Source organism: Trifolium pratense, linkage group LG7 (genome assembly GCF_020283565.1).
Source record: "Trifolium pratense cultivar HEN17-A07 linkage group LG7, ARS_RC_1.1, whole genome shotgun sequence".
NCBI lineage: Eukaryota > Viridiplantae > Streptophyta > Magnoliopsida > Fabales > Fabaceae > Trifolium > Trifolium pratense.
The window spans coordinates 4,018,598-4,032,915 of NC_060065.1; the positions used below are offsets into that span (position 1 = coordinate 4,018,598).

General features: G+C 34.1%; 3 protein-coding genes across 7 annotated transcripts; 2 read left to right on the forward strand and 1 right to left on the reverse strand.

The window, feature by feature from the left end:
* Positions 1–1,724: 1,724 nt before the first annotated feature.
* On the forward strand, positions 1,725–5,955 carry LOC123898486 (serine/threonine-protein kinase AFC3). 2 transcript variants are annotated; one of them, XM_045949456.1, is made up of 12 exons: positions 1,725–2,097; positions 2,178–2,304; positions 2,859–2,885; positions 2,972–3,125; positions 3,219–3,267; positions 3,683–3,797; positions 3,972–4,063; positions 4,153–4,300; positions 4,813–4,877; positions 4,963–5,060; positions 5,237–5,339; positions 5,438–5,955. In XM_045949456.1, the coding sequence occupies exons 1-12, from the start codon at positions 2,008–2,010 to the stop codon at positions 5,573–5,575; spliced, it is 1,206 nt and encodes a 401-aa protein (XP_045805412.1). In that variant the 5' UTR covers positions 1,725–2,007; the 3' UTR covers positions 5,576–5,955. The 2 variants fall into 2 exon arrangements, with proteins under 2 accessions (XP_045805412.1, XP_045805413.1); XM_045949457.1 differs by lacking the exons at positions 1,725–2,097; positions 2,178–2,304; positions 2,859–2,885; positions 3,683–3,797 and having other exon boundaries at positions 2,887–3,125.
* Positions 5,956–7,379: 1,424 nt separating this feature from the next.
* Positions 7,380–11,260, forward strand: LOC123893729 (pentatricopeptide repeat-containing protein At2g20540). 2 transcript variants are annotated; one of them, XM_045943529.1, is made up of 3 exons: positions 7,380–9,530; positions 10,726–10,812; positions 10,920–11,260. In XM_045943529.1, exon 1 carries the CDS (start codon positions 7,676–7,678, stop codon positions 9,254–9,256), a length of 1,581 nt encoding a protein of 526 aa, XP_045799485.1. In that variant the 5' UTR covers positions 7,380–7,675; the 3' UTR covers positions 9,257–9,530; positions 10,726–10,812; positions 10,920–11,260. The 2 variants fall into 2 exon arrangements, with proteins under 2 accessions (XP_045799485.1, XP_045799486.1); XM_045943530.1 differs by having other exon boundaries at positions 10,729–10,812.
* A 1,025-nt stretch (positions 11,261–12,285) lies between these two features.
* Positions 12,286–13,825, reverse strand: LOC123897772 (tRNA (guanine-N(7)-)-methyltransferase). Of its 3 annotated transcripts, none has more exons than XM_045948550.1 (2): positions 13,742–13,825; positions 12,286–13,301 (listed from the first exon to the last, which is right to left on the reverse strand). In XM_045948550.1, exon 2 carries the CDS (start codon positions 13,297–13,299, stop codon positions 12,532–12,534), a length of 768 nt encoding a protein of 255 aa, XP_045804506.1. In that variant the 5' UTR covers positions 13,300–13,301; positions 13,742–13,825; the 3' UTR covers positions 12,286–12,531. The 3 variants fall into 3 exon arrangements, with proteins under 3 accessions (XP_045804506.1, XP_045804504.1, XP_045804505.1); XM_045948548.1 differs by having other exon boundaries at positions 12,286–13,314; positions 13,742–13,824; XM_045948549.1 differs by having other exon boundaries at positions 12,286–13,314; positions 13,644–13,751.
* Positions 13,826–14,318: the final 493 nt, after the last annotated feature.

Here is a 14,318-nt window from a genome sequence, read left to right on the forward strand (position 1 = left end):
GTCTTAAAGTTGAAAAATGTTATTTAATAAGAAATTTCTTTACATGACAAATATGAATCTTATGTGACAACATTTAATATTTACAAACTATAACAATTCTCTCTCCTGTGGATGGTTAGCCAATTTCTAATTGGTCAAATTCCTTACTTTTATGGATTTTTCTCTTTTTTACTAAATAGCAATACTCCTTAGAGTTTTATTGATCATGCATACAAGCACCTTGTAGTAAGGCCCGAAAACATGAATATAGGCATGTTAAAAGGGATTTACACCACTTAATCAAAATAAAATCAAAACACCCAAGAGTATTTAAATGAGATGACAAAGATATTGCCTAATCAATGTTTTGAATTCGATTTCTGCTTATGTATGCAACAGTATAAGCTCAATAATCTAACATCAACAACACCTAATTTTGGACCACTAGTGAAGAACTATTTATATATATATATTGTTGAGTCTGAAATGCCGCATCACAAATCCTAAATGATACATATACACGAGTCACAATTTCTTGCCCCACAAAACTAAGCAAAAGAAACCAATAGGACCAACAAAAATACAATTTTTTGGACACAAACATATAATTAAGAGACTAAAATAAAACAAAAATGAATTAAAAGACTAAAATAAAATAAAACATTAATTAAAAGACTATAAAACTAAAGGATTGTACCCCAAAAGAAAAATTAAAACTAAAGAAATAAGCTAAGATAATCTTATTCGTAATGTATCAACACATCTGGTTACCTATTCCAACCAAAATTTAAAATTTATGGGTAGCTTAATTGGTCAAGCGAGTTGAGCTAAGGGTTAAGGAGCAGGAGGTCCAGGGTTCAAGTTCCGGCAAAGGAGAAAAAACTAATATAACATTGTAATACTAACATTGCTTATAAAAAAAAAAATTATTATGGCTATATTTGGTAAGGTCAAATATTGGATTTTTTCCCCAAAATATACCCCATGTCCTTTTAAAATTCTCATAATATCCCTCTCCAAATTTTTTTCCCGTAATATCCCTCCGAGGGGACAAATTTTGCGATTGCAGCAGGGAAAGGAGGTAGCGACATTCAGAATGTCGTCATGAAAGGTAGGTAGTGACATTGGCAGTGTAGCCAACCAACCAACCAATGAATATTATGGGTTATGTCTCATCCATAAATGTTTCTCTACCATATTATCATCAAGAATGAGTATGAGAAAGAACGGGCGGAAAAAAGATAGATTGAGAATCGGAGGATTATTGTTACTAATATATTTTCTATCATCATGGATATTACATGTTCTTGAAAGTCTTTATCATGTGAGAGCATATTTCCAAGATCCTTAAGAATAGATGATTTTCAAGTAAACATGAATGTGAAAACTATAACTTATGCTATAAACTCTGTTTGGTAACAGTTTTTGAAAAAGAGCTTATAGCTTATTTTACTAGCTTATAGCTTATTTTTCAAACGCTATTTTAAGTAGCTTATAGCTTATCATATTTTCTTCCAATTTTATCTCTATCATCTTACTTAAAAAAATTAAATATTAATTAAACATATATTTTTATGTCATTTCATACTTATAAGGTAGCTCAACCACTAATTTTACCAAACACTACAAATTCAATCAGCTAACTTATATAAACTCATCCACTATTTTTTATTGAACAAAGCCTTTGTCACCTTTTGAGAATCTAACATTTTCCACTAGATCGAAAACCCCTCGTTGGTAGGAGCTGAAACATTGAGTAGTCTTATTTATTTATACGGACAAAACGTCATCGTTTGCGAAATTGCAATTATTTTTATCCAATAATAAAAAACAAACCGAACCCTAACTTGTCACGGTTTATTTTGATTTTGCGTTCTTACATTACATTACAGACACAGGAATCTCGTATCTCTCTGCAATTCAATTCTTCATCTTTCTTCAACACAAACTATTTCTCTCAGTTCAAATCTAATTTTTCTTAGAAAATTTCGTCGCAGATATGATTTTCAACTAATTAACTTAATCTGCATGTCAATGGTATCTATCATGGAAAAGGAACGAACTCGTAAACGACCTCGTCTCGCTTGGGATGCAGCTCCACCTCCCTCAATTCCACCGGTAAATTAACCTCCTTCAATTCCTTAATTATTGCTTTTTTTTCTTTCTTCATTTTTTGATTAATAATTTCTTAATTTTAGGCACAGAGAATTTCGGCGGTGGTTGGTCATGAAGGAATCGAAAAAAAGTATGCTTCGCCGCCGAGGAGAGACGATGATCGCGATGGCCATTATGTCTTTAATCTCGGCGAAAATCTCACTCCTAGATGTAAATTATTTTCATTTTGTATAATTATTATTGTCAAAATTATAATTATGATTATAAACCCCTTTTTGCCAATTTAGTGCATGTTTTGTTATTCGGTGACATAAATTGATTTTGAAATAATTGATTCTGGCTAGAAATGAGTTGAATGAAAAATTATTTATGTTTTGATACATTCATGTAAAATTCGGTTGAAAAATAAATTCAAGGTTAAAATTCAATTGTAAATACCAAAAGCTACAAATTTCAGCTTTTGGTTAGAATCAATTTTCGATGCAAAATCAATTCTAGCTGAAAACAGCCGAACATATGATAATCAATTATAGTTCAGCTAAAGGTTAAGGAGCAAGGGGTCCAGTGTTCAGGTCCCGGCAAAAGAGAAAAAACGAACATAACCTTGTAATACTAACAACTAACATTGCTTATAGAAAAAAAAAATTGTTGCTGCTCATGTGCTATAATGATATTTATTTGTTTGTTGTCTTTATTTTTTCTTTCAATTTTGTGTTTTTGAAAGATGCAGTGGTTTGAATTTTTTGTTCATTTTTTATTGACAGATAAAATTCTCAGCAAAATGGGTGAAGGTTAGCGGTCAAGTGCTCTCTGAATACAAGTTTAAATTTTTATTGTGACTGTGGTTGTGTCATTCAGCATATTGCTAGTGCTGTAGGCACCTTTGGTCGAGTTTTGGAATGTTGGGATCGCCAAACAAGAGATTATGTAGCTATCAAGGTAATTAGAAGCATCAAGAAATATCGCGACGCAGCAATGATCGAGGTTGATGTACTTGAACGTCTTACGAAGAGTGATGTGGGATGCTCACGGTATAATACCTGCTAAAATTTGGTTAATATATTTTTTTTTAATATTAAGAGATGTGATATAAATATTTACTCCATCACTATTATTGTTTGCAGCTGTGTACAGATCTTAAATTGGTTTGATTACCGGAATCACATATGCATTGTAAGTAGTCTTATTATATTCTTTCCTGGATTTACATAATTCAGTTAGTTTGTTTTGATAAAATTTGGGTGTTTGTTTTGATAAAATTTGGGTTGAGTTGAAGACCCGTTTAATAATGGGGGGTGGAGTAGGGATTAGTTTTGCATTATTTTGAAAATGGATGCGATGATTGTGATTTTGAAAACAAATTGGTTAATTCTGTTCTCCATTGGCGCATAGTCTTGTTCTTTTGCGCTGCTTGTTTTTTTAGTTCAGGAAGGATAGGTGATTTCACCAATTTATCTTGCAAGTAAATTGACTTGATAAGTTCAGCTATAATAAATTATTATGTATTCATATGTCCATATGGGATTTATTAAAGATCTAGAAACTGAGTGGAAACATTCCTTTCAACGCATTTTAATGGTGTTATCAGGTTTTTGAGAAGCTTGGACCAAGCTTATTTGATTTTCTAAAGAGAAATAAATACTGCCCATTCCCTGTGGATCTTGTTCGTGAATTTGGACGACAGCTTTTGGAATCTGTAGCATGTCTGTGGATTATTCTTGACCTCCAGTTTATTCCTCGTGTTTTATTCTTATACCTCTTGGTTATAAATCAACAACATATTTTTTGTTAGCTTGCTTAGTTTGTCCCAGGATGTATTGTTATTCTTTGTTGTGTATGCTTACTTTAACATACTTTTCTTGCCTTGTCATATTCAGATATGCATGAACTGCGCCTAATCCACACTGACCTGAAGCCTGAAAACATACTTCTTGTTTCATCTGACTATGTAAAAGTTCCTAGTTGTAAGGTACTTAGCATTTTCGGATGAAAAATAACTACATTTGTAGATTTGTTATAATAATAATATATTTAATGAAAAATACTTGATTGGTACAGAGGGTTTTGTCAGATGAAACACAATTTAGGTGCTTGCCCAAGTCTAGTTCTATTAAGCTGATTGATTTTGGAAGTACTGCATTTGCAAATCAGAGCCATAGCTCCATTGTTTCTACAAGGCATTACAGAGCCCCTGAGGTTATCTTAGGTAACGAAATATGTCTTTGGTTGGTGAAAATGTGTTGCTTTTCTTGTTTGTATATTCCTTTGTCCAGAGTAAATGTATAACATCGCATGTGGTGATTGAAGATGAAAATCGTGAATGATGACGAGAAATATTTTGATCTGTTAAAAATGTTTCCAGTAAACGCATCACATCTCTGATTAAACCTTCCAGGAACCATTTTCCATCTTCTCCTATCATCCTGGATCTTTGGTGTTCACTATATTGGTTGTTCTGAGACCTTTGCACTGTAATGACTAATGACTGACATTTTTCCAATTTAGATTGCATTCTCTTGATGAATACCCAATTTTTCTTCTTCTTATACACTTTGGTGGTCGTTTTGTTTTCTCTCTCAAGTTGACGTTATGAAAAAAATATATAGAAACGCCAAATCTACTCCTTGCTGACGACTATGTGAAATTATTAAGACTGTTGGGTTTATCATATAATTTATGGTTGATGTATTCTCACATGCGTCTGAAATGATGTTCCAGGTCTAGGGTGGTCATCCCCATGTGATTTGTGGAGTGTTGGATGTATTCTCATCGAATTATGCACGGTTGGTCTTCTATCTATCAAGATTTAGGCATCATTTGAATCTGGAACAGCTGGTCTTACCGTTCTAACTGTGGAACTTTTGTCAGGGAGGAGCGTTATTTCAGACTCATGAAAATTTGGAGCACCTGGCAATGATGGAGAGAGTTTTGGGACCCTTACCACAGCATATGGTTCAAAGATCTAAGTAATCAATTTACAGCATGTTCTCTAAACTTCTCTAACCGTTAAACTAATTGTTTTGAGATACATCTAGTGTCTTGTAAATTATGACTCGTTGAGTAGATGATTAAATTATAATTGAGTGCACTAAATTTATGTAGTAGCATATTTTAACAACATTTGCTTGACAATATGTTGCAGGGGTGTCGAAAAGTATTTCAAGCGTGGATCACGACTAAGATGGCCTGAAGGAGCTGTTTCAAGAGAGAGCATAAATGCAGTGAAGAAGCTTGGTCATCTCAAGGTTTGTTTTGTTTCTTTTTCTATAGCAGTAGTTTCTGGACTTGATTTTAATACATCAAATAATGTGCATTTTAACTTGCAATCACCAATTATATGCAGGATATTATATCAAGTCATGTCGAATCTTCAAGGTCCTTATTAACTGATTTGTTATATGGCTTATTAACATATGATCCGGCCAAACGTATTACTGCTCGCGAAGCCCTTGATCATCCTTTCTTTAGAATTCCAACTTAAAAGCCAAATGCCTTTTGTGGCGGGATGACTCCCATTTTAATGATTATCAATGCACGGGGTACAATTTTGCTTTAAATGGATTTATCATTTATTGCAGTGGTTTAGTCGCGTTGAAAATATTTTTTTTATCATGATTCGTTTGATTCAACAAACTGTATTTGAAATGGATTGGTGGGATAAGAACTCCATGCTACAGAACATAGTTACTGGATAGAGGTATTATGTTGTGCTCGAGAAGGTGAAGTTTAAAAAGTATCAATAACATAATGCCGAAAATTTGAATGTATCCAAACGTTGAATATTTTGATCATTCAGATGGCACTTTGGTAAGCTTGACTCTCCCGGGCCATCATCATTTGAAAGTTAATTTTTGAGCTATTCTTCACATCTTTTTCAATTTTTGTGTCCCTAGTTTGGATTGATGTCTTGTTTACGAGTTTTCCTTGAATAAAAATAAACTGTACAAGAGTTTAATTTAACATAATGTATACTATATTACTCATTTTAATCTAAGTATGTAATCAAGAGTAAAACTATCAAGTGCCGCAATGTTTACTCAAAAAATTGGGTCGTATTTTTAGTTTTTTTTTGACAAGTAGGTATTCTCTTATGTTTAGTGGCAAATGATTTGGGTTCCCTCCATTTATTATTCCTCTAGTGAATATTAGTGGGACCCACAAATTAGTGGGACTCGCTTTTAATGAGTCTCATTAATCTTTACTTGTGTCTATCTCTCTCTATAAATAAATGGAGAACAAATAGAAGAATAATAAATAATAAATGAAACGAACCTAACCTCGCAAATACAATGCATAAATTGCAAAGAGAACTGGTGGTGGACATGAGAAAGATGTCCAAATTTGCAAATATATATGGTTTGGCTACAACTTATTTATTTTATTTTCTTTCTGTCACATCATATTTATAACCTATAAGTGATTATTTTTATAAAAGTTAAATAACACTACTCATGTCACATGCCATAAACCACCATCACAAAAGAAAAAAAACTTGGGATGACATAGCAGCAATATAGGAACTCTAACACAATTTTTTGTTTTTGCACAAGCCTAGTTTTCTTACCTCGTAAGAAGGATTAGTTTTTCTAGTTGCGTGTCGAAGATATATCTAGTTCAAACCAAAATAAAAATTTGATTTCTTCAGAATTTTTTCGTACGCAGAGGTTAAAATTTGAACCATGAAAAAAATTATTAAAATATTCAAACATTTACCACTTGTGACATCAAAATTTTTTTGGTACAACACTTGTGTCATCATTTATTTTTACTTTCTAAAATATTTCTCATTGGATTGTCTTTAAACTCAACCTATTTATTTGTAACCTCAGATCAAAATGTTTGCAATATTTTGGTACACGTATAATTTTTTTTTAAACGACAAATATATTAATAATCGGGTCTCTGCACAAGATGAACAAAGACCGGTGAAAACAGAATTACATAACAGCGGCGCCGACACTTGAAATAAACATCAAAACACAAAACCCCACCTAAACAAGGTCTTCCTCCTAATTTCATAATCAGGAACAAAACTCCTAAGCCTTCATACCACCAAAGAAGACCACCAACCCAACCCATAAAGATGTCATTGGACTCTAACTCCCGATCTCGAATCAAAAGTGATCGGCCCATCAGAATCCAAACAAATCCAATCAGCAGCTCCATTAGCCAAAATTGATGGGGCAACCCTAGAGTGAAAACTCAGGCAAGTAGGTACATAGATAAATATTGTTGACGATGTTCTTTGAGTTATTAAGACTTTCTCTAAATGAGATATGATCTCTTCTTCCTAAAATTTGATTTCATAAAAACAATACAATGGTAGTACATTGAATTCTAACTTTCCAAGTAGTTCATTATAACTGGGCAATGAGAATAGATAAAAGGATTTGCTAACTCACGAGAAAAAGGAACATGCGCCATTTTGTGATTACAAAGTAGACTTATGTAGCAAGTTACTAGTATATTGGAATTGGATTTTGGCACAATATGCTTACTTTGTACTAGAACACCATGCAGTCATTCAAGTATTGTAATCACTAATCATCATAAGAGAACTCTTCGTTACTAATAATCATCCATGGGAACGATTCTCATAAGACAACTCGAAAATCGTTACATCACCTCGTTGAAAAACTGCTTCAAAATAACAGAACTGAAGAAAATTCACGCTCACATAGTAAAGCTTTCACTCTCACAAAGCAACTTTCTAGTCACAAAAATGTTGAATTCATGCGACAACATGGCCAACGTTGGTTATGCTACCTTACTCTTCCAACAACTCCTTCACCCAAATATCTTCTCCTACAATGCCATCATCAGAACCTACACACACAATCGCCACTATTCCTTAGCAATCACTCGTTTCATTGAAATGCTAACACAATCAACAAAATCAGTTTTTCCAGACCAATTCACGTTCCAGTTTGTGATTAAATCTTGCGCGGGGATTCTTTGTCAGCGTCTTGGTATGCAGGTTCATGGGCTAGCTTTCAAATTTGGGACTGATTCGCATTATATAACGGAGAATGCATTGATTGGTATGTATATGAAATGTGGGGATTTGACGAATGCGTGTAAGGTGTTTGATGAAATGGGTTATAGAGATGTGGTTTCTTGGAATAGTTTGATATTTGGGTATGTGGAATTGGGGCAGATGAAGAGTGCAAGGAAATTGTTTGATGAAATGCCTGTTAGGACAATTGTGTCATGGACAACTATGATAACTGGGTATCGTAGAACAGAGTGCTATGCTGATGCATTGGATGTTTTTCGGGAGATGCAAATGGTGGGTATTGAACCTGATGAGATTAGTATTATAGCTGTTTTGCCAGCTTGTGCACAGCTTGGAGCTCTTGAGGTTGGGAAATGGATTCACAAGTATGCTGCGAAAAACAGGTTTTTGCAGAAGACTGGTATATGCAATGCATTGGTTGAAATGTATGCTAAGTGTGGTTGTATTGATGAAGCTCGGAGCTTGTTTGATCAGTTGGTTGAGAAGGATGTGATTTCTTGGAGTACCATGATTGGAGGGTTAGCTAATCATGGAAAAGGTTACGAGGCAATTCAACTTTTTGAAGAAATGCGGAAGACGAGGGTAGCTCCTAATGAGATAACCTTTCTTGATGTTTTGTTGGCTTGCTCTCATGCAGGCTTGTGGGATGAGGGGTTCAAATATTTTGATGTAATGCGGATGGATTATCATATAGAGCCACAAATTGAGCACTATGGTTGCCTCGTTGATCTACTTGGACGATCGGGTTGCCTTGATCAGGCTCTTGACACAATATTAAAAATGCCAATAAAGCCGGATTCAAGGATATGGAACTCTTTGTTAAGCTCTTGTAGGATTCATCGCAATCTTGAGATTGCTTTAATTGCAATGCAGCAGCTCATGGATCTGGATCCAGAGGAATTTGGGAACTATGTTTTGCTCGCGAACCTATATAAAGAACTTGGCAGGCTGGAAGATGTATCAAATATTAGAATATTCATAAGAAACAAGAGGATGAAGAAAACCCCGGGGAGTAGTTCGATTGAGGTTAACAATATGGTTCAAGAATTTGTATCAGCTGACGTCTCAAAGCCATTTTCACAAGAGGTCTTTCAGATCCTAGAAGGGCTGGCTTTACACCAAACTAGAACCGATGACTTAATGTAACTTATTGAAGATGCTGATAAAAGTTCACCATAAACTGTGGTTGTGCTTGTGTATTTGGCATATTGCTAGTGCTATAGGCACTTTAGGCATGAGTTTGGGAATGTTGGGGGATTCCAAATCAGAGAATATGTTGCTATCAAGGTGACTATAAGCATAAAGGAATACCATGATGTAACAATGCTGAAGGTTGATGTGCTTCGACCTCTAGCATATAATGATGTGGGAAACTAACGGTACAAAATTTGGTTGATTACGAGAATCACATGCATTGTATGTAAGTTTTCTTATAATTTGGATTTACCAGTCACCTTTAGTTTTATTAAATTTTGTATTGAGCTGCATTACTGTGAAAATGGATGTGATGCTTGCATTTATTTTTTTAGAAAAAATGTTAGTTTTTTCTCTTTCTCCATTGGTATGTGCTTGTCTTTATGTTGTTTTAGTATGCTTTTTATCTTTTAATTCAGGAAGGAATGGTGCTTAATCCTCACTTATGTTGCAAGTAAATTGACTTGCCAAGTTCAGTTATAATTGATTTGTATGTAGTATTTTTCCATAGATTCGGTAACCAAGCAGAAACATTCCCATCAACGTATTTTAATGGTGTTATCATGTCTTCGAGAAGCTACAATTGCATCATAAGAATTGCAAAAAAAGGATTCTTTTTTTTTTCTTCATATACTTGAGAGTTATTTTTGCTCATTTTTAGAATTCCTTCAATTAAACGGATTATACCTGGTTGCACCAATACCTCGACGATTTCTGCTAGTTAATACCTAAAGTCCAATAAGTATATCTTGAGTTGGTACGGAAATGGGATCCCCAATAGCCGGAGACAAGAGGTTCGTATGAGAAAACATAAGTAGGGCCAAACTTAATTGATTTTCTAAGGAGAAATAAATACTATAATGTAACATGTCTCTGAATTATTTTTGTTCTTTCTATGTATTCCTCATGTTTTATTCTTATACCTCTTGGTTAAAAATCAACCGAATCTTTTCCCTTGCTTTGTTTGTCCCTGGATGCAGTGTATCTTTGTTGTGTCTGCATACTATAACCTTTTTCTTGCGCTTTATCATCTTCTGATATGCACGAACTACACCTAATCCACACTGACCTGAAGCCAGAAAATACTTGTTTGTGTCTTCAGAAAATACTATAATGACATTTGTGGATTCATTAGAATATCTTTAAGTAAAATCATGTGATTGGTACAGAGGGTTTCATCAGATGAAACACAATTCGGGTGCTTTCACAAGTCTAGTGCTATTGAGCTGGTTGATTCTGCACTGCATTTGATAATCAGAACCATATAGTTCATTGTTTCTACAATGCATTACAACATAGCCGCTAAGATCATCTTAGGATAACTAAACATGAGTCATTGACTAGCTGATTCTTTTCAATTTGTATTATTACTAAATTTATACAGTAACACCTTTTAAATATATTTGGTTGACAATATGTAGCAGGGGTGCAGAAAAATATTTCAAGCTGTGAATTGGGATCACGACTAAGATCGCATAAATGCAAAGAAGAAGCTTGGTTATCTTATGGTTGGTTTGGTTTCTCTTCCCTATCAGTAGTTGCTGGGCTTGATCTAAATAAATCAATGTATGTGTGTATGTTAACTTGTAATGACTAGTTATTATTCTTTATGCAGGGTATTATATCACATCAAGTAGAGTCCTCAAAAGTCCTCCTTTACTGACTTGTTACGTGGCTATTAACATATATGGTTCTGCGGAACGGACTATTACTCGCCAACCCGTTGATCATCCCTTCTATAGGATTCCAGCCTAAGAAGCCAAATGCCTTTTGTAGTAAATGACTCCCATTTAAATGATTATCAGTTCCACAGGCTACAGTTTAGTCTTTATTACTCATTGCAGTTGCTCTATTTTTCCCCTTCTGTTTATTTTATATATAAGTCGTTTTGCTCAGCTGAACTCAATCCGGCTACCTGTGTCGATTGGCATTCCTTTTCTTTTTAATCAATTTCAACTAAACATATTTTAGTATCGAATAGAGAAATTATGATGTGCTAGTGAAGGTTATAGAAGTTAAATAAACTACCTAGAATAAGCATACTAATAAAATTGAATCTATAACCAAATTCATTGAACATTTTGGTGTGCAATGCTCTTTGGGAGATCATTCCTTGACCCCATATATTTTGTAAGGAAAACAAAAAGATTCAAACTATTTTAATTTCTTACTTTTCTTTAAATTTTAGTTACTAACATGGAAATACTACTATTGAGTCTTGATGTTATGTGCATTTTATTGGAAACAACAAAAATGTCAAAATTGTTTATTATTTTTAAAAATATATCATCTCTAACTAACATTTTATCTCATCTTCGTCGCAACGGAATATTTCATAAGCTTTACATCTTATTAGCAAGTTAAAGTGGCCACGCATTTTAGAAAATGAAAATAGAAAATGTTTTTACAATTAAATTAAATGGAGTTTAACTTTTTATATTTTATCATTTCATAATTTACATTTATGTGTAATTCTCTTGTGTCAGCTATCACTTTCTCTGATCTCACAATTCTCTTCCAATTCTCTGTGTTTCAACACTTTCAACAGTTTAGAGTACTTCCAATTCCAGTACAATTTAGGGCAAGTTGATATTCATTACCTAATGCAGATGTTTGTTAATATTACAATGCTGAAATCCATAAAACTAGCGGCATGTTTGATATCATGTTGGATTTATCAAAAAGAGCCATCATGATTTTGTAAAAGTTACACTCCCACCCTGATTTTAACAAATCCACGGCAATGCCAGATATACACTAGAGCTTCTCTGTGAAGACTGGGTTTCTTTCCCAGTTAGTGTGCCTCCAACTTCAATATTTTCTTAATTAATTAAAATTGCTCGCCAAAATGTCTTAAGCTGTTATTGATCAAATCTACTGATACACAGCTTAGATTCACCAGAAGACACAGGCCAGACGAAGAAATATTAAAATGCAGGTTAGAGTGCACCAATAAACATGGAAATTAAGAAGGCATTAACTTTGCAAAAGTGAATAATTCACATTGATGGCAAATATTAATTAACCAAAACAGCCACCGGTGACAAATCAAAAGGGTTGAATTCTGAACTACATTCATAATAATAATTCTGCTTTCACTTTTGAACAGGTTCTATTCAACACTAAAATAAATACATATATAGCAAATAAAAGATGCAAAGACCATATGATTCTTCTGTAACAATAAACTTTTGCATCCTAGCACCTTAGATTAAGCAACCAAAGACTTAAGATATTTGATCAGATGCTGCAATGCGTCTGTATACAGCCTGGAAAGTTTGTCCATCATTTCTAGCAACCTTTTGACCTTCTTCAGTAGCAGAGCTTAAAAGCTTAACAGCTGGATCTGCTTCAAGTTCTTTCTCAGTCAACGGTTCAAACAAAGGGTGATTCTCCAAACAAGTCTTCATCCAGTCCCCAAGTTCTTCGACGTCTGTTATTGTGTATATAATTCCACCAACCTCAAGAACAAAAGCATACTCATCTAGTAAGAATGGGCTGATAACCCGACGACGATGGTTCTTCTCTTTAAAATGAGGATCAGGAAACAGGAAAAACATCTTTGAGAGTTGTGCTTTCTCAAAGTGATTGGGAATGTACTTCATGGAGTTAGTCCGAACCACAGAAATATTTTGGTATTGACCTGGATTTGCTACCCTTAAAGATAAAATCCGTTCCTTGACATACTCGGACACTTTATCTCTAAGTTCCATTCCAATCATCAGTGTTTCTGGGAACAGAGTGGAAAGACTAATGAGCAGCCCTCCAAAACCACAGCCAATATCAGCAAACTTGATCTTTTTGGAACTATCAGCTTGATCAGATGAGGGAAAGAAATGAGGATAATGGAGGGAATAGTCAACATGACTGGGCGACAACGGCACTGGGAAGTGAGAGTCACTGAGTGGGTTGCTGTGTGCTCGTGCACGATAGAAGCGCTTTCGAGGCAATCCAGTTGACTTGCTGAAAGTTGAATTTATCCCAGTCTCAGGCATATCTGTTGATTCAAACTGCAGCATAGTTAAAGCAAGAATTGTCAGAATAAACAGGACACACTGATGGTTGATAAAGAAACATATTTTCTATTACAAAAGTACAAATAACTAGGTTCCATCACATGTCATTAATTTTACATTTTGCAGACCAACAATCAAATGATAAATATCAAGTAGATTAAAGATTGAAATTACGAACCGAGTTTCATCTAACCTAGTGAACATAGAAATTCGTACAAGGACGTATATATACTATAGCAAATCACATAAGGAATTATGGCGAGCACATGGTGTGCATGTCAACATTATATAGTAATTGATTAACAAAACAAAACAAAACAAACCTTAAATTCAGCCTATATCGAAATCAAATGAGAAGATACAAAAATCGTAACGAAATGATTAGAGAGAATAAAAATAGATCGAAACCACTAAAAGTTACCTAATTGAACTGAAAGAGGAGGTTGCGTTGCAGTTGTAGCGGCCACGATACAAAGAAACGGACGGGAGGGAGGGAGGGAGGGAAAGCAAGCAAGACGAATACAACAATGGGTTTGGGCTCATATAATCTTGGGCCTCCATTCCAACTCGGCCCATGGAGATGTGGTTTTCAAAGAGGGATTTTTTTTTTTGCCAACTTACCAGTGTTACCACCTTCTCGGGTGCTCTACTAGTTTCCTCTTTTACCCTTCCACTACATATTAAAAAGAGGGATTGTTTACTTCTTTTTTTATCAAAAAATAAAAAGTTTGGTCTTTTTTATAAAAAACAATTTGTTCTGTATGATTGGATCAATATATCTCATCATTGAATCAAATGAAATATAATGTGACATATTAATTCAATGGTGAAACTCATTAATTTAAAAGTAGAAACAAACATGTACATATGGTAAAAAATTTGTCGCACTTCATACATATTAGACAAAGTCTATACAATATGAATTTCAAATTGGTCCTTATATATAATTCTTTTAAATTTTGTGTATTGGTCCCTATTTTTATATTTTGAAAATTCAT